Below are 22,338 nucleotides of genomic sequence, written 5' to 3'. Positions count from 1 at the left end.
AAATCAAGCTTATTTAATGCCTGGAAACAAAACTTACATTCTTGATCTCCCCTGTTAGCAATGTCATAAGTTTACGATCATTACTGTAAATGTTTTATGGAAGGCAAACTTTTTCTTCTTTTAAAAACAGCATATTCTCCTAATTATTTCCAATAGTGGGCTAAATTAAAGCTTTGCCATGAGTCTAAAGTAAAGGTACACTGTTGCTGTGCTCCCCTGGGAGTAGCATCGGAGAACCTGTGAATCCCCCACTACTCTGCAGAGGAAGTAAACAGTATCAAGTCCACATCCAACGTAGCATATTTTCCCTTGCATATCTGCACTGAGTGCCATTTCTCTGTACAGTCCCTGTCCTGTTTATCCTCTTCTGTCCATGTGAGTGAGGGGGAAACATGGGCTTTGCAGAGCTGTTACCTTCCCTCTCTACTCATGAAATGGGCAGCAAAGGATGGGCTAAAGGGGGCACTTTGTGTCTCCTTAAGTCTCTGTGACACTAGCTGGGCAATAATTTGGCCCAATGTGAGTAATATGTGACATTGTAAGAATGGCTCTTGGACTATATGATTACTCCTTTAAGATGGATATAGTTAATTTAGGGCAGCGGGGGAAATAAAAATTCAGACAAAAGTGTAAACTTCTTACTTTTACAGGTTACACCTAATACTATTTCAGTTTCAACAATGTTGGGGGAAAATGTTTTCCTATTTTGTTTTTTACCTTGTGCCTTGGATAATACTCTAGATAGTCAGTTTTACCTTTTCCCTTATTACATAGAAAAAAGTGAGAATGTATCAATTAAAAAATTGTAATACCAAATAAATTGACAGAGGGGACTGAGTAAGGGGACTGAAACTACTTTGAACTCATTGAAATTTTCTGAATTTCAGACTGATGCTGGTTTTTAGAGCCCCTATCAAGCAATTCATATTTCTTGTTTCAGTATGGAACTGAACACAGTTACAAAACATATTTAAAGTTCTTTTGGATTTACAGAGGCTTTATTTTTGAGAACAGTCCATTCCTTCCCCCCTGAATGAGAGTGAAAAGATGCTGTAATTCATGTACAGGTATCTTTTCTTCAACTTAATGAAAAGATGCTATTTAAAGGCATTGTTTTGAAAAAGTCTCATGTAATGTGGCTGAGGGTTTTAAGCTCTTCAGTTCCATTTGTTTCTAATTTTTGCATAGATGCTAAATTTTAAAAAAATATAGTCAGTATAAAAATCCCTTCCCTTCCCTTTTCTGGTTTCAGAGTAGCAGCCGTGTTAGTCTGTATTCGCAAAAAGAAAAGGAGTACTTGTGGCACCTTAGAGACTAACCAGTTAAATTGGTTAGTCTCTAAGGTGCCACAAGTACTCCTTTTCTTCCCTTTTCTGTGGTTCTTTAATTACAGTGTTGTGTGGCTTTTGTTAGGCCTACAGTATCTTGTTACTAATCTAGCAGAGAGCTTCAATAATTGATACATGAGACAATAGAGCTGCCTGCATGCGAACTGAACCAATGAGCAAGCAGGCTTACTGGACAGCTGCTCTCAGTTAAACCAACAGGCGTGTTTCTAGGGAGATTGCTGATCAACCTGTTAAGCTGCTGTGTGTGTTTTCTTTGCTTGTTTATGATGCTTGCCTCCAATTCATTTGGGTGGTTTGGTGGCATGTTGACATGACAGCCTTCTTTGTGTAAGGTTAATTTTGTTTATCTACAATGCCAGACTTTTATGGATTCATCTTGTCTGTTTTACCTCCAGCCTTTTTGAAGATTTTTCATTTTGTTCTAAATGGCTCATTCTCTATTATGTATATAATTCTCATTTATGGAAATAGGATTTGCATCTCCGCATTTGTAGATGTGCTTGCTGCAGAAGAGAGTAAAGTGTAACAGGTATTTAGTGTTAGTTGTTTCAGAGAAGAAAAGTATGCTAACTGACTCCTCACCTTCTACTCTGTTCCCATTCTTATTTCCTGAGTGAAATACTGAGAATTACTGAGTCTGTCTTTTTTTCCCAGTTTGTGTTTTGTGAATATTTAACAGTAATGTTTTCAGTATTCCTTAAAAGGAAAAGAATTGTAAACAATGTACTTTTTAGTACAGTAGTTATATTTTTGGATAAAAACCTTGTAGAACAGTTATCCAAAATTTAGATGAACTATCTGGGAAAGAAACACGATAAAACACTATAAAAGGAGGGAACTTCCCTTCCTCAAAACCAGGCCATTTTTTAATTATACTCACTATTGAAAACAAAAATGTTGCAATTTTTTCTTTGCTGTTTAACTTCTGAAGAATGTTAGCCCTGAGAGAACAGTCTCCTGGTTTCCATTTTAAAAACTCTTACTTCGTATTTATCTATATAGCTTTTAGATGCCTAGTTTCTTCTCCAAGTATTGTAGATGGCTCAGCAATGGAGGAATTTGCTGGCTATTCCTAAAGGACAGGAGGATATGCTGGTATTTTTGAAGTAACTTAATTGTGCATATCTAATTTTTACTATTTTAGTTTCCTCTTTTTTTGTTCCTGGGGTTCTATTGCTTGATCATGTTTGTATCGAGGGTGGTAGTTGGCTTGATTCCAGTAGCATCCTAGAACAAAACGTTTGTTCCTCCTCCACCTCCTTTTAATATTTGAGGAAGTTCAACCCCTTTGCAATGGGGCAGTTCTGTTCTTCCTACTTCATGTTCCTGTGAGTTGAGTCCTTCCTCTGTTTATCACTTATGTTTCAGGCACTCAACATTCAATTTTTTTCATTGCAACTTCTGTTATGGGCATCATATTCATGTTCAATATATTATGGTGTAAAGCAAGAGATTCTCCTCTCTTGGTGTATGTAGAGACTCTTCAATACATCTGTATTATAACACTAGGAAATCTGGCACAAAGGGCTGCACTCATTCTCAGGAAAGTTCTGGGTGCTTTTGTAAAACTTTCTTCACATTCCAGGATTACATTTTGGGCACGATCACTAAAAACAGTTTTATAAACAGGATTTTCTTGGGGATCTGTTTAACTGTCTTGCTTATATCTTGATTTTCTAGGGAAAAGATTCATTAGATACGTTCTCTCTGCCGCAACCCTATTCAGCACAATTTAGGTTTCCTTTATTATCCCCATAGTTTAGATCCAGATGGAGTTCTTTTTCAGATCTATTAGCAACTAATTTACTGGACCATGTTACCAGACTACATTTTTCCAGTAGCTTTCCATTTTCAGAATTAAGTAGTTAGTAGGCTTGGGGTCTTCTCTATTAGGCTTGGTCTACACGGGAGAAGCTCTTTTGCCAACCTAGAAGAATCCACACTCCTGAGCAACATAGTTATACCAACCTTAACCCCTCTGTAGACAGCACTGTGTTGGCAAGAGAGCCTCTCCCGTCGACATAGCTATTGCCTCTCATGGAGGTGGACTTAATAAGCCAACGGGAGAGCTCTTTCCCTTCGGCTTAGAGTATCTTCACTAGATACGCTCCAGTAACACAGCTGCATTGGTGCTGACGTAGCTTAAGGGCAGGTCTACACTACAAATTTACATCTAGTTAATCTAATTAAATCAGTTGTTGATAGTTTTTACTGCTGGCTAAAAGAAAAACTAGTCACCATAGTGTACTGTTACTCTAAGAATATGGATATCTGATTTAATATTGCTATAAAAGTTACAAAAGAGGATCAGCAGAACATAAAAGTATTTACAAGCACTATAATAAAGGCCTGTGTTATCTGCGGGAAGCTGGACTTAAATACTGCAGTAAGGTCCCTAGACACACTTAATTCTGTGGCAGTTTTAATTTCCTGTAAAAATGTTTTTATATATGAATATCTGTCTATATACTGTCCCCTGTTTAGTTTATATTAAACAGTGCATTTTACTTTGTCCTTATATCTTCAGCTTTTGATATGCTGCAAAGTTCTATACTAACAATGCATACCTGCATTGTAGAAGTTCTATGGGAAAGCTGGAAACTTTGGCAGTTGCATAGCCGACATTTGGGGAACTGTAGGAAGTAGTTTAGGACAGTGGGAAATATTAGATCGGGGTCGGCAATCTGTGGCACGCGTGCCAATTTTTAATGGCACGCTCAGCCTGCTGCCTTACCGAGGCTGGCAGCAGACTGAGCAGGCCTGCGGGCCAGGACCCCGGCAGGCAGCAGCGTGCCATTGAAAATCCTGCCCGCCCCAGCCCGCTCTTCTCCACCCCCCCCCCCAAGTGAAGTGAAGAAGCTTGGTCCTGCCGGCTGCTGCTGCAGAGCAGGCAAGCTCCCTCTTCCCCCAGCGTGCTAGGTTCCTGCCGCTGATCAGCTGATGGCACTTGCGAGGGAGGGGGAGCACGCTCCAGAGAGGAGGTGGAGAAGAGGTGGGGACGGGGCCTTGGGGAAGGGGGGTGGAATCAGGGCATATCCGCTCCAGCCCCCTGCCATGAGCTGCTCTGGGCAGGGAGCTGGGAGCACCCCCATGACCCTATCCCACACACCCAGCCCCCTGCCCTGACCCCTGCATGACCCCAGCCCTGACTCCAGCACCCTATGCCCTGACTCCTGGAACCCCTCACATGCCCCCAGCCCTCTGCTCTGACTCCTGCACCCCCCACACGTACCCAGCCGCGGTATACCCCATGGCCTGATTCTTGTACCCCCCACATCCCCACCCCCACCCTGAGCACCAAACGAGAGCTCTTGCACACACACAGCTCCACATTCCCACCTGCACCCCTCACACCAAATGGGAGCTGCCCAGGTAAGCACTCCTGCCCCAACCCTGAGCCCCCTCCCTCATTCTAGCTCCTGGTCAGACCATACACCCCAACCCCCAGCCTGCTTCTTCACCCCCAGCCCTGTGTTCAGTGAACTTCCACCCTCAGCTTAGTGCAGAGAGAGAGGAAGAGAATGGGATAGAGCCAAGGAGAAGGTAGGAACCCACTCTGTGTGGGCAGGGCCAGGATCCCAGACCGGCAGTGGGCTGAGCAGGGCTGGCAGCTGGGACCCTGGCTGGCAGGAGGGAGACACTCAGTCCACTGCCGGTGTGGGGTCCTGGCCGCCAGCCCCGCTCAGCCCGCTGCCGGTCTGGGGTTCTGGCTGCTGGCCCCTTGCCAGCCGGGGTCCCAGCCACAGGCCCCGCTCAGCCTGCTGCCGGCCTAGGTGAACGGAACCCTAAGCTGACAGTGGACTGAGCAGGCCGGCGGTGTAAGATCAGCATTTTAATTTAATTTTAAATGAAGCTTTTAAAACATTTTGAAAACCTTGTTTACTTTACATACAACAATAGTTTAGTTATATAATATAAAGACTTATAGAGAGAGACCTTCTAAAAAACGTTAAAATGTATTACTGGCACGTGAAACCTTAAAGTGAATAAATGAAGACTTGGCACACCACTTCTGAAAGGTTGCTGACCCCTGTATTAGATGGATATTTTAGTCAACCTCATTGAGAAGATTTAGGTGGTTTCCATTTCAAGCTGTCTTCGGACTCATTAAGACAGCACTGCTTCAGTTATGATTGGTTCATATTTTTGAAATCTGTCTCCATCTGTGGAGCAGCAGGTGCACCAAACCTGAGCAGATGCGTGACCAAGTGGGCCCAGGTCACAACGCATGGAGTGGGGAGCCAGGCCAAGGCCCATGGGACAAAAGCCATTGTTGTGGGATAATTAGCCTTACTCAAATTTACGATTACTGTGAATGAAATTGTAGCCTTACCAATAAGAGATTGCTCAGCACTCTTGATATGCAAGTTCTTGGCTGGCCTATTTATTTTTTAAGATTTGGGACCACACTTGTTGGAAACTACTCCTTTCTTAAATATTTTTTGGCTGAAATATTATTTGGCATTAAGTGCCTTCTGCAAAATGTTCTTGCTCTGGATGTTTCAGGGAGAAATATTGTCTCAAAGGAAACCTGATTTACGTGTCAGTGGATATGTAGCTTTCTGAAGATAAGGCAAAACTTCTACACTGTGTACTTCGGGTTTCATTCTGCCTTAGGCTTTTGATTGAAGCAGTACAAAGTGATGAGCATCACTAATTTATAGGGCTGTCGATTAATCGCAGTTAACTTGCTCGGTTAACTCAAAAAAATCAATTAATTAAAAAAATTAATCACGATCAATCACAGTTTCAATTGCACTGTTAAGCAATAGAATACCAATTGAAATTTAGTCAATATTTTGGATATTTTTCTACATTCATATATATAACATTTTGTGTTGTAATTGAAATCAAAGCATATATTTTTATTATGAATATTTGCACTGTAAAAATGATAAAGAAATAGTATTTTTCAGTTCACCTTATACAAGTACTGTAGTGCAATCACTTTGTCATGAAAGTGCAATTTACAAATGTAGATATTTTGTTACATAACTGCACTCAAAAACAAAACAATGTAAAACTTCAGAGCTTACAAGTCCACTCAGTCCTACTTCTTGTACAGCCAATAGCTAAGACAAACAAGGTTGTTTACATTTACAGGAGATAATGCTGCCCTCTTCTTATTTACAATGTCCCCAGAAAGTGAGAACAGGCATTTGCATGGCACTTTTATAGCTAGCATTACAAGGTATTCATGTGCCAGATCTGCTAAACATTCATATGCCCCACCATTCCAGAAGACATGCTTCCATGCTGATGACGCTCATTTAAAAAAAAAAAAGTGTTAATTAAATTTGTGACTGAACTCCCTGGGGGAGAATTGTATGTCCCTTGCTCTGTTTTACCCACATTCTGCCATATATTTCATGTTATAGCAGTTTCAGATGATGACCCATCACATGTTCATTTTAAGAATACTTTCACAGCAGATTTGACAAAACGTAGAGAAGGTACCAATGTGAGATTTCTAAAGATAGCTACAGCACTCAATCCAAGATGTAAGAATCTGAAGTGCCTTCCAAAATCTGAGAGGGATGAGGTGTAGAGCATGCTTTCAGGATTCTTAGAAGAGCAACACTCTGATGCGGAAACTACAGAACCCGAACCACCAAAAAAGAAAATTGACCTTCTGCTGGTGGCATCTGACTCAGATAACGAAAATGAACATACGTCGGTCTGCACTGCTTTGGAACGTTATCGAGCAGAACCAGTCATCAGCATGGACGAATGTCCTCTGGGCTGGTGGTTGAAACATGAAGGGATATATGAATCTTTAGCGCATCTGGCACCTAAAATCTGCGACTGCAGCTGCAACAGTGCCATGAGAACACCTGTTCTTACTTTCAGGTGACATTGTAAACAAGAAGCCGGCAGCATTATCTCCTGCAAATGTAAACAAACTTGTTTGAGTGATTGGCTAAACAAGATGTAGGACTTAGTGGACTTGCAGGCTCTAAAATTTTACATTTGTTTTATTCTTGAATGCAGGTTTTTGTACATAATTCTACATTTGTAAGTTCAACTTTCATGATTGCACTACAGTACTTGTATTAGGTGAACTGAAAAATACTATTTCTTTTGTTTTTTACAGTGCAAATACTTAATCAAAAATAAATATAAAGCGAGCACTGTACACTTTGTATTCTGTGTTGTATTTGAAATCAGTATCTTTGAAAATGTAGAAAATATCCAAAATATTTAAATAAATGGTATTCTATTATTATTTAACATTGCAATTAATCACAATTAATTTTTTTAATCACTTGACAGCCCTGCTAATTTAGTATGTGAAGCTGTGGTGGTTCTTTCAGTGATGGTCCCTGTGTGTATTCCACACATGGGTATGCATGCGTGCCACGAGCCCAAGTCCAGAAATTCTTCAAAGCTGTGTTTTGTTGACCTGTAGCTCCCCTCCTGCTCCCGACCCAGGGCATAAAAAGCAGTGCGGGTCGACTCCTCTCCAGTTCCTTCTTATCGCCTCATGGCCAGAGTTGTAATTGTGTTCTCCTTCATTCACTAAAAGCCGCGAGATCTACTCTGCAGTCCTCGGGAATTTATACTCCAGCCCCCAGAAGCAAACACCAGACCAAGACCACCCCCTCCACATGCTCCCTGTTACCAGCATCCACCTGAGTCTCTGTGCAGAAGCCAGAGGATTCAAAAGCTCTGATTCAGAGCTCCCTCTACTACCACAGCCTCCACTTATTCCCAACAGCAGCCCAAAGGCTGTTTTTTGACATACAGGTTGAGACCTGTGTACCACCACTGATGCCACCCGCTTCTTCTCCTGTTACCTTTGGGAGCCGTCTTACTTTCTTTGCCCACAGCTGGAATAAGATCAAGATGGACAGTTGGGTCCTGGAGATTATCAATCAGGGATACTCCATAGAGTTTCTGTCCTTCCCTCCTCACAAATTCCCTTCCCAATCCCTCTTCAGGAACCACTCCCACCAACTGATGCTTCAACAAGAAGTGGAATCTTTTTTACATTGAGGGGGATGGGAGGTGGCAGCGGCAATAGAACGTGTCCTGCCACTTTCACAGAACACTCTGTGGTCGCTGGGGACTCTTCCTCCAATGCCATATTCGGCTCCACAGTGCTGTCTTCTGTAACTGACCCATCTTCAAAGTCCCAGCCCTCCAGAAGGGGTACTGCTCAGGAGTCACCTGCAGTGGTGCATTCATAGGGACACTACTCTAGGAAGAAGCTACTTACCTTGTGCAGTAACAATGGTTCTTTCAGACGTGACTCCCTATGGGTGCCCCACAATGCCCCCTCTACTTCGGAGTTCTTGTCTATGACTCTGCGGTAGAGAAGGAACTCTGGGGGTTTATCTGTGCACACTGACTAGCCTCATGGTGCAGCATGAGGAGAGACCACCCATGCGTGGACCTAATGGACACTGCTACGAAAGTTCTCTGATCAGCAGCGCAGGCACACGTACAGTGGCACGCACATTGGGGGACACATCTCAAAGAACCAGCGTTACTGCGCAAAGTGAATAACTTCTTCTGCATCACCTGCAAACCGCAAACTATGGTGCACCAGTGAGTCTCGCTGTTAGGCCACATGGCCATAAGCACCTGTGCGATGCCGTTCACCAGAGTCCACTTGCAGTATCTGCAAGCTTGGTTCCACTCAACTTACTGGCCAAACAGGGACTGCATGACTGTGTACTTCCCTGGCAAACAGATTAAGCAGAAGCTTTTCTGCAGACCATAAATGGGAGATTCACGACATAATCCTAACCAAGATATTTTTGCATGAGGTACTCTGTTATGGGACCTCTTTACATCCCAAGTGAACACAAAAACGTCCCCTGTATTGTTCCAGGGGAGCTATGGGTCACGATTCCCAGGGTGATGCTCTCCTGTTGCCCTTGATATATAATATCAGATACACCTTTCCTCCCTACTACCAAAAGTTATAGGGAGGATCTGTCACAACAGAGCCACCATCCTCCTCCTAGCACTCTACCAGTGCCCAGCCAGTTCTAGCTCATGGAACTTTTAATGATGTCCATACACCCATTATTCAGGACCGGTCCATTTCCGGATCTCCTAATCCAGGACCAGAGGAAAATCAAGCACCCCAACCCGGGCACCACTCCATCTCATGGTATAGTGTTTATATGGGCATTGGAAATAGAGCACTCGTGCTCTGCCCCTGTTCAGGAGATCCTGAACCAAAGTAGAAAGGATTCTGCTAGAGCCTGCTACCAAGCTAAATGGAGGTGCTTTTTTGATCTGGGCATGTCTCCACTGACATTCGCTAGAGCATTCCAGTTATCCTAAACTATTTTCTCTCCTTAAAGACTTCTGACCCTCAGTTGTCTATGGGTACACTTAACAGCGACTAGTGCCTTCCTCCATCTAGTAGAAAGATGTTCTATCTTTACTCACAGCTTCTGTATAATTTATGAAGGGCTTGATCAGGACCTTCCCTTCGACTATTAGACCTACATCTCTGTGGGAGTGTAACATTGTCCTGTTGCCACTCCTGGGTGTGCTCTCCAAGATGGGTAATCGGGAGGGTGGTGGTGGTGGTGGAAAGCATTTCAAAAATACACAGTAGGTTTATAAAAGGCGTGTGGCTTCTGGTTTCCGTTACCCTGGGCATTGGAGTTTACTATTGTGATCAGAGGGAATAAGGCATTATGAGAGAGCTGCTGGGGGATTGCTAGGATCGACATAGGTCTACACTTGCACCACGTCAACCTTGGTATGTCAGCCATGGATCAACGCTATTTGGAGAAGTGGTTTTAGTATGTCACCTTAACAGGGCACTCCTGTTAACCAGAGACACATTTGAATGTGGATGCATGCACAAATAGGTAAACGTAAGGTGACTTATGTCGATCTAGTTTTGTGGTAGAGTCCAGGCCTCAGCGTGAAAGCTGAAAGAGCACTAAAGATGTGGAGAGAGCAGTCCAAATGTCCAGGCATTGGCTTGTGACTCATTCTTTTGGAAAGTAACTTTCCAGAAAGTATTTCCCCTGAAAGTACAGATATTTTTCAGAGTAGCAGCTGTTAGTCTGTATCTGCAAAAAGAAAAGGAGTACTTGTGGCACCTTAGAGACTAACAAATTTATTTGAGCATAAGCTTTCGTGAGCTACAGCTCACTTCATCGGAGCTGTAGCTCACGAAAGCTTATGCTCAAATTTGTTAGTCTCTAAGGTGCCACAAGTACTCCTTTTCTTAGTACAGATATTGATATCTAGTTCTATAATGGCAGTTTTGGGGAATGACAATAAATTGAGAGCTCTTCAGGGTGGGGCTTATGTGCAATTTCAGTTCTGTGAGATGTCTAGCATGCTTCTGAGTGCTGTAAAATTACACTTTTTTCCCACTAATCTTGAAAAGTAGTACTTCGTCAGTGTGACATTAAGAATATCTTGGCCCTCTGAGTTGGCAACTAAGACAACTAAGAGTCATCTGTTCATCTTTACTGACTGAATTTTAGTATTGTCTGTGTGGTGGTATAGCTATTAAAATGTACTGCAGTCTGACTTCTGAAGTATTAAGAAGAATTTAAGTTTTACAGATGTTCTTAATGTTTTTATTTATGCAATACTTTCTTTTATCAGATAATGTCTTTATTCCTGGCGGCATTCTGCTCCAAAAAATTAAAAGTTCTGCATACAATATCTTAAAATTCTGCAGAATTCTGCAAAATTTGTCAGTCAAATAAATGTGGAGGCTCCAGCATGGCACTGGGGAGTACAGGCCACTGGCTGCACAGAGGTGGGAGATCACTGTGCAGCTCCCTCCACTCCGGACACGGACTCAGTGGTGAGGCTGCACCCAACCCTGACACGGTGCAAGGACTGGGCCTGCCCCAGAAGCGCGCACACACACACACACACACCCCGTGTCAGGTGCAGCAGGTGTGGGCAGGCAGGCTCAGCAAGGTAGGATCCAAGTGTGAAGGGGCCTAGTGTAGGGAAAGCCAGGTGTGGGTTGAGAGGGTTCTGTGTGGGGCAATCTGGGTGTGGGTGACTCAGTGGGGGATCCAGGTGCAGGAGGGATCTGGATACACATGGGCTTGGTGGGGGGCTCTGGGTGCAACAGTAATGGGACTCTGCAGGGAGATCCAGGTGAAGGTGGTTTGGGCACTGTGGGGGTCTGGATATGGGCGGGATAGAGCTTGGCAGGGGCGTCTAGGTGTGGGAATCCAGATGCTGGACAAGTGAGGCTCAGTGGGGATCCAGGTGCAGCTGACTGGGGCTCGGTGGGGTGGGATCTGGGTGTGTGTGGTCATCGGGGTGGTCCAGGTGCACAGGAGTGGGGCTCATCGGAGCGGGGAGGTCTGAGTGCAGATTAGTGAGGTTTGGTGGGAGGGTCTGGATGCATGGGGGTTGGGTGGATGTGGGAGCAGCTCGCTGTACAGGGACCCCTCCCCCTGCAGCTGAAGAGTGATGGGCTCAGGAAGCGGGGTCAGTGGTGGTGGAAGGAGTTTGCACAGCTTCCTGCAGCTGGGGGAGAAATCTGGGCATGGGTTTGACCCAGCCTTGGATGCCCTGCAGGGGAAGAGGAAGTCCTGTCCTCCCCAGCCTAGCCAGGACAAGCAGCTGAGCTCAGCGCATGGTAGGGAGTCTGGCCTCCCCCAGTCCCGCCCCCTGCTCCACAGTAGTTTATGTCTCTGCTGGCTACCCTGGGCACCTGAAACACTGCTGGGGAGGGTCACATGACTGCTCTTGAGGCTTCCCTTTGCTTTGCTGTCAGTCATTTTTTTGCGGGGAAGCAAAGAAATTTGTGGGGACATAAATCTTGCACATGTGCAGTGGCGCAGAATTCCACCAGGAGTAATATGCCAGCCTATAGAGTAAGCATACCCTGATATTATGTCAGTGATTAAATTAAATTTGGACATGGAAGGTTGGGAATGTGGTGCTCAGGCTCTAGAAGAGGGGCAACCACCAATTTTTATTAGTTTAGTTATTTTTTGGGTGGGTCTTTCTTGGCTTTGTTTCTGGCCTTGCTCGCTTCTCCTAAATTTTCATCTTCCATTCGAGTAGTGAGGAACCATCAGACTCTTGTTTGGCATGCCAGAGATGAGGCTGGTCCTTTGTCCCTTACCACCAGGTTCTCAAGGAAAAGTGAGAATTATGTTTATCTAGGAAGTTTTATAGCAAATGGTACCACATGAACCTCTAGAATAGTACTATTTCCTTTTTAGTTCTGGTTGATTACTTTTTCATTTGATTACTATTCCATTTATATCAATAAAAGTCTTTAAGGCTGTATTTTGCTCTCAGCATGTGTCCTTGTACATCCCCAGGGACCTTGCAAGACTCTGTGTAGCCTGATTCTGGGACAAGAACCTTATTATCTTCTGATCAGATCAATTGGCTAGCCTATAACTTTTATTATATAAACAATAATATTAATCCCCTTAAAATCAGGCAACAATGTTCTGCCATGACGTGTACGTGAATAATTCATTAATGCAAACATTTAGTTTTTTCATGTCAAGATTTACACCAGAACAACATCTTACGTGAATTTTCAAGATCCTGCTAGTACAAATTTTCATAACCTCCTAATGAAGCTGCAGATACATATATTAGCAAAACTGTCACTACTGGTCTCTCTCCTGAGTAGCTGGCCTTAATCTATTTTTAAAGAACAGCCAGTTTTTCAGCTGGTATAAAATGTATTTGAGTAATGTTCCCTTATTGTAATGGTGACCTCTCAATCGGTTATAGATGAGACAACATTGAAAATTACTTTTGAACGTTGTCATATCAGTTCTTTTCTAGGAGCAGTTCTTCTGCTTGGAGAGATCTGTTGTAAGCTTGTGCAAGGCTTTGTTTTATATCCTCCCTATTCATTGTGTGTTAGCCTCTAGGGAGATGAGACAGTTTAGTCTGTGGTACTGGTATTCAAACGACACACAGCACTATCAGGCCCAGAGGACACAGTGTCTGTACTATTCCCAGTGCCTAGCCAAGAATGGGACTAGGGTGACAGTGAACTGGCTGATACTCATTCTGGTTGAGACAGAGTTGATAGGGAGGGAGGAGGAATTCTGGGAGGTAAGGTAGAAATGGCTTTTGCCATAAGGAGACTTATTCATATCACCCAAAGGTTTGCAGTTTGGGGCATTTCCATGTATTTGTATTTGCCCTTAAAAGTCTCAGGGTGGTCAGATGTACCGATTTTATAGGGACAGTCCCGATTTTTTGGGTCTTTCTCATATAGGCTCCTATTACGCCCCATCCCCTGTCCCGATTTTTCACATTTGCTGTCTGATCACCCTAGTCTCAGGTGACAGTGGTCACCCACCTTGACTCATTTATATCTGGTTGGGTGATGGTAACCTTTTCTTTTGGAACCGACTCTCTCTCCATAGTAATCCGTACCTTTGTGTCTTCTGTACCAGGGGTTCTCAACCTTTTTTTTCTGAGCCCCCCGCAATATGTTATAAAAACTTCATGGCCTACCTGTGCCGCAGTAACTGGTTTTCTGCATACAAAAGCCAGGGCCGGTGTTAGGGGAGCAAGTAGGGTAATTGCCTGGGGCCACAGGAGCCCCCTCAAAGTTACATTGCTCAGGCTTTGGCTTCGGCCCCAGGTGGTGGGTCTCAGGGCCCTGGGCTTCAGCGTGGTGGATCTTTGGCTTTCTACCCAGGGCCCCACCAAGTCTAATGCTGGCCCTGCGTTAAGGACCCCCTGAAACCTGCTCACAGATCCCAAGGGGGCTGCAGACCCCGGGTTGAGAAAGAAGGTTCAACTGGTTCAGAATGATTTAGCCTGTTGAACAGTATTTGTTTTATGAAATCTTTTATCTGTTCTTTAGAAACTGCACTGGCCTATTTTTCTCTTTCAGACATAGTTCAAAGTGTCATCTTTGATCTACATGGCTTTTTCTTGGCTAGTTGGGAGACTGCCTTTTCTAGCATATGCTATGGCAGCAACTGAGATCAGCTGGGATGAATAAAATGATATTCTGACCTACACTTAAATATTAGAGGGTTTGTGGCAGAGCACTTTTGATGAGGGGTCCTTGTCTGTTGAACGCATTTCCCATAATGTTCCAGGCCTTAGTTCAGCGAGGCAATTAAGGATATACGTAATATTAATTGTGTGTTTAAAGGTTCATCCTAATTCAGAGACACTGTTCTCCATAAGATTCTGGAAGCTTTGCGGAGCAGGAATTGATTCCGAAAATGTGAAGAATAATGCGTTTAAGTCCCATTGACTTGAATGGAATTTAAATGTGTGCTTAAAGTGAAATAGGTACTTAAGTGCTTTACTGAATCAGATGCCCAGGGTCCATCTGCTGACCCATCTCTTTTCTTAAACATTTCTTAGAGGAAGAAGTTTTATAATGTGAAACTTTTTTTTGAGAAATTACCTCTTTTTCAAAAATGCCATTGCAAAATCATTTCAATTTATAAACTGAAAAAATTACCTTTTAAGGTGGCTGTTGTATTTAATATATTTATAAATGTTATAAATATATTTGGGGGGTAGATACTGGGAAAGGTGAATATCTTTTAAGATAAATGGCAATATTGGCACCAAAAAAAAATGGATATAAACTGGCAATGAACAAATTCAGGCTGGAAATTAAAAGGGTTCTGACCATCCGGGTGAATTTCTTTAACAGCCTCCCAATGGGAGTTAGTTAATAGCAACTTAATTAGTTCTAATAACTGGACAAATTGAGGAATGTGATTGTATGATGGGTTTGCTTGTGAGGGTAAGGGGCAGGGTTCATCAGCCTTGGTGCTCACTTCCTATTTGTCTTATGACCTTAAAAGCTCATATTTCAGGATTTCAGCTGGCCACCTGTAGGGGCCAGGAGGGTATTCTCCCTCTCGCCCCTAATTGTATTCTGTTTTTTTTGTTTTTGTTTTTTAAATCATCTTCTGAAGCACCAAGGATGGCCACAACTGGAGATAGGACTTTGGATGGAGAGGGATGGGGCTCTGGGTAGCACCAAACATTCTCTCTCCGAAGTGCTTGGCTGGTTGGTTTTTGTTCATATACTCAAGGTCTAATTGATCACCATATGTAGGTTTGGGAAGAAATTTTCCTCAGATCAGTTTGGCAGTGAACTGGAGGGGGAGAGGGGGAATGTTTACATTTTTTTGCAGGTGTGGGTGCAGGTCACTTGTCAGTATTATCTGGGTATATCTTATGTAATCATTCCCCTGCCATTGCAGAAGTCTTGGGCAATGGTGCCCCATCGGTCCCTCCTATTCTCTGCATGTGGAACATAATAGTTTAGTCTCCTGTGGACTGTAATACTTTGGTCTATTTTCGGTTGTTGGATTTAGTGTGCAAGTGCTCAGAAAGTGTTGGTGTCTGGTGACATACAGGAGGTCAGACAAGATGATTTGATGTCTCTTTGGCCTTAAACTCTGACTTAGAAGCATCCTTTTTAAAAAGTATCTTGGCTGACTTTGGATTTAAATTTTCAAATAAAACATTCCTTGGTCTGAATTCTCTCCCTGCTAAGGCGCCACCTCACTGTTATGTGGATTAGCTCCTTTCCAGTCTGACGCCTCCCTTCTGTTGCTCATTCGCACCTGGCCACCTCTCCCTCTGTGACTCAAGGTGCTCTCTTCGCGGCTTTGCCCTCCAGCCAGGTCACTGTGCTTTTCCCCCTTCCGGGAATTATCAAAGTCTCTCTAATCAAAATGGCCATTTTCTCCCTCTCTGCCCTGACTCTGCCACTTCCCCAATGGCTGGTTGGGAAACCTGGGCCTGCCCTCTACTCCAGATTCCAGCTCAGGGACCTTCTAATCCTCAGTCAAGGTCTGTGAGGTCCCACTTTGCTGCCCTTTCCCTGAGACTTTTGCTGCTCCGCCAATCTTAGGCTTCCACTCTTTAAACCCTTCTTTGAGGAGTCCCTAGGGTTCTGCTCACCACCTGGGTTTCCTTCCTGCCCTCTCTAAAGCAGGAGTCAGAGTAGCAGCCGTGTTAGTCTGAATCTGCAAAAAGAAAAGGAGCTTATGCTCAAATAAATCTGTTAGTCTCTAAGGTACCACAAGTATTCCTTTTCTTAAAGCAGGAGTGTGGCTACAGGCTCCCTCCCTGCAGTCCTTTACTGCTGCCAACCTCCTGGCTTTGGTTGGTTGGCAGCAGTATCTTTATACTAGCCCTGCCTGTTCCTTCTCAGCTGGGCTCCTTCATCAGTCTGTGGTTACTTAGGCTACCTCAGGGGTCGGCAACCTTTCAGAAGTGGTGTGCCGAGTCTTCATTTATTCACTTTTTAATTTAAGGTTTCGCGTGCCAACAATACATTTTAACATTTTTTAGAAGGTCTCTCTCTATAAGTCTATATATTATATAACTAAACTATTGTCGTATGTGAACAAGGTTTTCAAAATGTTTAAGAAGCTTCATTTAAAATTAAATTAAAATGCTGAGGTTCCATTCACCTAGGCCAGCAGCGGGCTGAGCGGGGCCTGCGGCCGGGACCACAGCTGGCAAGAAGGGGCAAGCAGCCAGAACCCCAGACCGGCAGTGGGCTGAGTGGGGCCAGCAGCCAGGACCCTAGACTGACAGTGCGCTGAGTGTCTCAGCCCGCTGCTGGTCATGGGGTCCATCCGCCGGCTCCCGCCAGCCAGAGTCCTAGCTGCTGGCCCTGCTCAGCCCCACTGCTGGTCTGGGGTCCCGGCCCTGTCCACATAGAGTAGGTACCTACCTTCTCCCTGGTTCTAGCCATTCTCTTCCTCTCTCTGCACTGAGATGAGGGTGGGAGTGCGCTGAGAACAGGGCTGGGGGTGAAGGAGCAGGCTGGAGGTTGGGGTGCAGGGTCTGGCCAGGAGCTAGAATGAGGGAGGGGGCTCAGGGTTGGGGCAGGAGGTTTGGGTGTGGAGCGCTTATCTGGGCAGCTCCCATTTGGTGCAAGGGGTGCAGGTGGGAATCTGGGGGTGTGTATATGTGCAGGAGCTCCCTTTTGGTGGTCAGGGTGGGGATGTGGGGGGTGCGGGGGGCTGGGTATGTGTGGGGGGTGCAGGACTCAGGGCAGGGGGCTGGGTGTGTGTGAGGAGAGTGCAGGAGTCAGGGCCGGGAGCTGGGGATGTGTGTGGGGTGCCGGAGTCAGGGCTGGGGTTGTGGGGGGTTGCAGGGGTCAGGGTACAGGGCTAGGGTGTGTGGGGGGTGCAGGGGTGAGGGCAGAGGGCTGGGTGTATGTGAGGAGGGTTCAGGGGTCAGGGCAGAGGGGTCTGGGGGAGTGCAGGAGTTGGGGCAGAGGGTTGGGGGTATGGGGGTGCTCCCAGCCCCCTGCCCTGAGCGGCTCATGGCAGGGGGCTGGAGGGGATATGCCCTGATTCCACCCCCCCTTCCTCAAGGACCCCGGAGCAGGAGCAGAGAGCGCTAGCGTGCTGCGGTTCCTCTTTTCCCTCTTCTCCTCCTCTTTTCCCTCTTCTCCTCTGTAGCAAGAGCTGCCAGCTGATCGGCTGCAGGGAGGGAGAGAAGGAGGGGCAGAAACCCAGCATGCTGGGGGAAGAGGCGGGGGGAGGGGGAAGCTTGCCTGCCCTGCGAGGAGAGAGCGGGGGGGTGGGGGTGGGAGAGAAGAGTGGGCCGGGCCAGGCAGGATTTTTAATGTTCCCGGCAGACAGCAGTGTGCCATTAAAAATTGGCTCGCGTGCCGTGCCGTCTTTGGCACGTGTGCCATAGGTTGCCGACCCCTCGGCTACCTACTTCTCATCAGCTATGATCTGTCTGCTTAATTGGCCCCTTGTTGGCCTCATTAACCTTTCCAGTTTAGTGTGGGGTTTCCCTCCAAAAAAATCTTTAAAAAAACAAACAACTTTTGCATGTCTTTGTCAGAAAATGGACTAAACCCAGATATGTCATCCGCTAATATTAACAGTTTGAGTCAACTTTTTAAAGTGACTATTGGAAATACAGTAACATTTTTCATAATGAACTTTTTCACATACTATATTGCTGTTGTAATATGTAACAGACATGATGACTTGTATGAGTAGTGACATGTTTACAACTAAATATTGTATCATTTCAAAGTTGTTCATTTTTGTGTTGCTTAAATTGATATTTAGTTGAGTCCTTGGATATCTCTAGACTTGTTTTTATGGTAGGTCTGATCAAACAAATCTGCATATGGTTAAATGCTGCTTATCTTGAGATTAAATATAAACTGTTTTATAGTAGAATAAGCAATAGATTAGTCAGTGTTCAGTTTAATATAGCTAAGCTCATTTTCAGGAAACTTTAACACCTTGAAATATAATGGCCAACTCGAATGATGTGGCTGGCTGACAATATTTGCATTTGTTCTCTTCGTTGTTGAAATGTTAGTGCACGTTCTTCAATATCTCACAAAAGTGTGGTGGGCAGTGTTTAAAAACAATTATGAAATGTAAAAATCAAAGTCAGTGATTAAAGTCATTCATTAGTTCTGTTAAAAGGTGGGCTGTTGCCCAGAAGTGCCTTTGCTGATGATCTTGCATTTTTATCTTTCAGCGTGGATCTGACGAGCTTCTTTCTTCTGGTATCACTAACGGGCCTTTTACCATGAGCAATTCTACTCCAGCTACAGGTATATTTAAGAAAATAATTGTAAAGTTTACCATGGTTTTACAGCTTATCAATGTTAGCACAGTTTCAGGAAATCTGATTTTCTTTTTTTCCTTCAGACTCTCGTGTAACCTTTTTATGAGCAGCCCCCCAGAGTCTTGGACTCTTGCAGAGACAGCAAATTCAGGCTCTTGGGGAGCAAAAGTGCCTAGTTTCACTCTGTAGTGGACCCTTCTGGCAGTTTAATGATTCTAGAACTAATCTACATACACCCCGCCCCTATTAGAACCTGAGGAACCCATTCTGATTGGTGGACATCTTTCCTGCTTCCTTGAAACCTGGACAAAGATTAACTACAGAGCAGTGGGACCTACAAATAAAAAAAAAAAAGATACAGAACTGAATTTAAAAACATGAGAAATTGTTTTGTTCAGTACTGGTGAAGTCACTCAGTTTCTTTCATATAATGGACCATGGATTACCTCCTCTGAGGAGGCATGATCAAACCAGTAATCTCTGTAGAAATTCTCAGGGGCCCCTTCTTTATGCTTTCCTCCCATTCTATTGTTAAAAGAGATTCAGAAGATTGAGGGAGATGAAAACCAGAACAATTCTGATGAGGCAATGCTAGCCGCCGAGGCCTGGTTCTTTTGAGACCACCTGCTTCACTGTGCATTCATCTCTTCACCTTTCGCTTCAAAATGTGGTTGTACTGGCTCATTGACATACACGTCTGAAAAACCTGAGCTTAGCAACAAGTGGGTATTTTCTGTTTAGTGGAGGGGTTCGAGGTAGAAGGGTGAGAGGAATGACAAGGTGTACTTACAGGAGTAAGAATAGGGAAAAGGACCAAAACAGAAGAAAAGATGGGTTTGGTTTCTTTTGGTCATGAGGCAGTGAACTCCTGCATTGGTTCCAGTCTTTTTGGGGAGACTGTGCAGGCAGAGATAAGGGGATTACAGTGGTAACTGTGAAGAAAGGAAGTCTGGGGATAAAAGTGGGCAAGATTGTATTGTGACAAATATACTGCATGCAGTTGCAATATATTTGGGGACCATTGTATTAACTTTATGAATGTTATCTGTATTTTGATGCTATTAACTCCCCTTTATAAATGGTATCTATACATGTTATATGTATCTTTGTGAACTGGATATATTCTACTCTGTGAAGGAGGGTTATCTCCTTTCTTCCAGGAACTAAACCAGTGGGGGCAATTCTGGGACAGGTAAACAACTCCAGAAAAGTTCTACCCCTATGGAGAATTGCATAAACTGGTTCAGACCACGTCCCAGAAGCCCAGGAGAACAAAAAGATTTGTGATATAAAAGTCTGTGTTTAAACTGACTGTAGGGCCTTCATTTTTTGATCCAATAAATGGACATGACCCTTTGACCAAGGGGAGCAATCCCTTCTCAAGGGCTGGAAGGATTTTGACCTACCACATTCTATATGTGGCAGGTGGGTGACTTCTGCTACATTTCGTATGCATGTAGGCCTTTTATTGTTTTCTCTGTATGGCTTTTACCTTAAAATAAGTGAACTTTACTTTGTGAAAGCTGTCTAATCACTTGTAAACCACTGTCTTAGACCCTGCGGGAAACAAGTAAAACTGTGGGTGCTGAACTAACTCAGACCTGCTAGGGTACTCACAGAAAATTGCAGGGGTGCTGCAAGACTGAAATACCGGTCTGGAGGAAGGAGGACATGAGTCTATGCCTAGACCGGTGACAGAGGTCTGAGACTTAAGAGGAGTGTTCCTTGAGCAGGCCACAGAGAAGATTAGAGGTGCAGTTGTCCCAAAACTGTATGTAGATATGTAGATTCTACAATAAGGCATATCTAGCTCACCATGTCAAGATACTTATCAGACTTAATAGCTGAAAAAAGTGACAATTTCCGGTAACTTAGATCTTCGTATTAATGATGGAATAGGTGATAATTTTGTGGTTTAATACTTTTATGGTTGACTCTGACTTTTTAATCTGAAGTACTGCAAAACTCAGCTCTTAACTTTAGGAGGAAAATAATAGTTAAACAGTACATTTGTTTTTAGATCAATTTGAGCTCTGTGTTTAGATACGTAATCTCTTTAAGCAGGAAAGAAAAGATAATTTAGCCATTTTAGTCACAATTTTACCCTGAATGAATGTTTTCTAATAGTTTTATTTGGTAAAAGTTTTTCTTTGAGTCTTTGTCTACACAGATTAAGCTGTAGATGTATGCATTTTGTGCACATATGCCCAAAATCTTTTACTCAGCAGTGTCTGAGGCCGTGTATGTACCTTGTACATCCTTGTACTTCATAGAATCATAGATTAGAATCAGAAGAGACCTCAGGAGGTCATCTAGTCAACCCACTGCTCAAAGCAGGACCAACTCCAACTAACTCATCCCAGCCAGGGCTTTGTCAAGTCAGGTCTTAAAAACCTCTACGGATAGAGATTCCACCACCTTCCTAGGTAACCCATTCCAGTGCTCCACCACCCTCCTAGTGAAATAGTTTTTCCTAATATCCAATCTAGACCTCCCCCATTGCAACTTAAGACCATTGCTCCTTGTTCTGTCATCTGCCACCACTGAGAACAGCCTAGCCTCATCCTCTTGGGAACCCCCCTTCAGGTAGTTGAAGGCTGCTATCAAATCCCCCCTCACTCTTTTCTTCTGTAGACTAAATAAGCGCAGTTCCCTCAGCCTCTCTTCATAAGTCCTGTGCTCCAGCCCCCTAACCATTTTCATTACCCTCCGCTGGACTCTCTCCAATTTGTCCACATCCGTTCTGTAGTGGGGGACCCAAAACTGGACGCAGCACTCCAAATGTGGCCTCACTAGTGCCGAATAGAGGGGAATAATAGCTTCCCTCGATCTAGTGGTAATGGTCCTATTAATGCAACCCAATATGCCATTAGCCTTCTTGGTGACAAGGGCACACTGTTGACTCATATCCCACTTCTCATCCCTTGGAATCCCCAGGTCCTTTTCTGCAGAACTGACGCTTATCCAGTCGGTCCCCAGCTTGTAGCAGTGCATGGGATTCGTCCATCCTAAGTGCAGGACTCTGCACTTGTCCTTGTTGAATCTCATCAGATTTCTTTTGGCCCAATCCTCCAATTTGTCTAGGTCACTCTGGACCCTATCCCGACCATCCAGTGTATCTGCCTCTCTCCCCATCTTAGTGTCATTCGCAAACTTGCTGAGGGTGCAGTCCATCCCATCATCCAGATCATTAATGAAGATGTTGAACAAAAGCAGCCCCAGGACCCAACCCCGGGGGCACTCCGCTTGATACTAGACTGCCAACAGTCTAGACTACTAGACTAGACATTGAGCTGTTGATCGCTACCCATTGAGCCTGACGTCGTATCCAGCTTTCTGTCCATCTTATAGTCCATTCATCCAATTCATACTACTTTAACTTGCTGACAAGAATACTATGGGAGACAGTATCAAAAGCTTTGCTAAAGTCAAGGTATATCATGTCCAC

General features: G+C 44.3%; 1 protein-coding gene across 2 annotated transcripts in view; it reads left to right on the top strand.

The window, feature by feature from the left end:
- Positions 1–22,338, top strand: part of PTBP3 (polypyrimidine tract binding protein 3) — a 120,762-nt gene that overhangs the window by 35,023 nt on the left and 63,401 nt on the right. For both annotated transcript variants that reach the window (XM_048849677.2, XM_048849678.2), the window contains one exon: positions 18,801–18,876. In XM_048849677.2, coding sequence (XP_048705634.1) covers positions 18,801–18,876 — 76 coding nt within the window. The remainder of the gene's footprint in view (positions 1–18,800; positions 18,877–22,338) is intronic.

Source organism: Caretta caretta, chromosome 5 (genome assembly GCF_965140235.1).
Source record: "Caretta caretta isolate rCarCar2 chromosome 5, rCarCar1.hap1, whole genome shotgun sequence".
Classification (NCBI taxonomy): domain Eukaryota; kingdom Metazoa; phylum Chordata; order Testudines; family Cheloniidae; genus Caretta; species Caretta caretta.
Note: the sequence above shows the minus strand (reverse complement) of the source record. Positions and strands in the feature narration are given on the sequence as shown.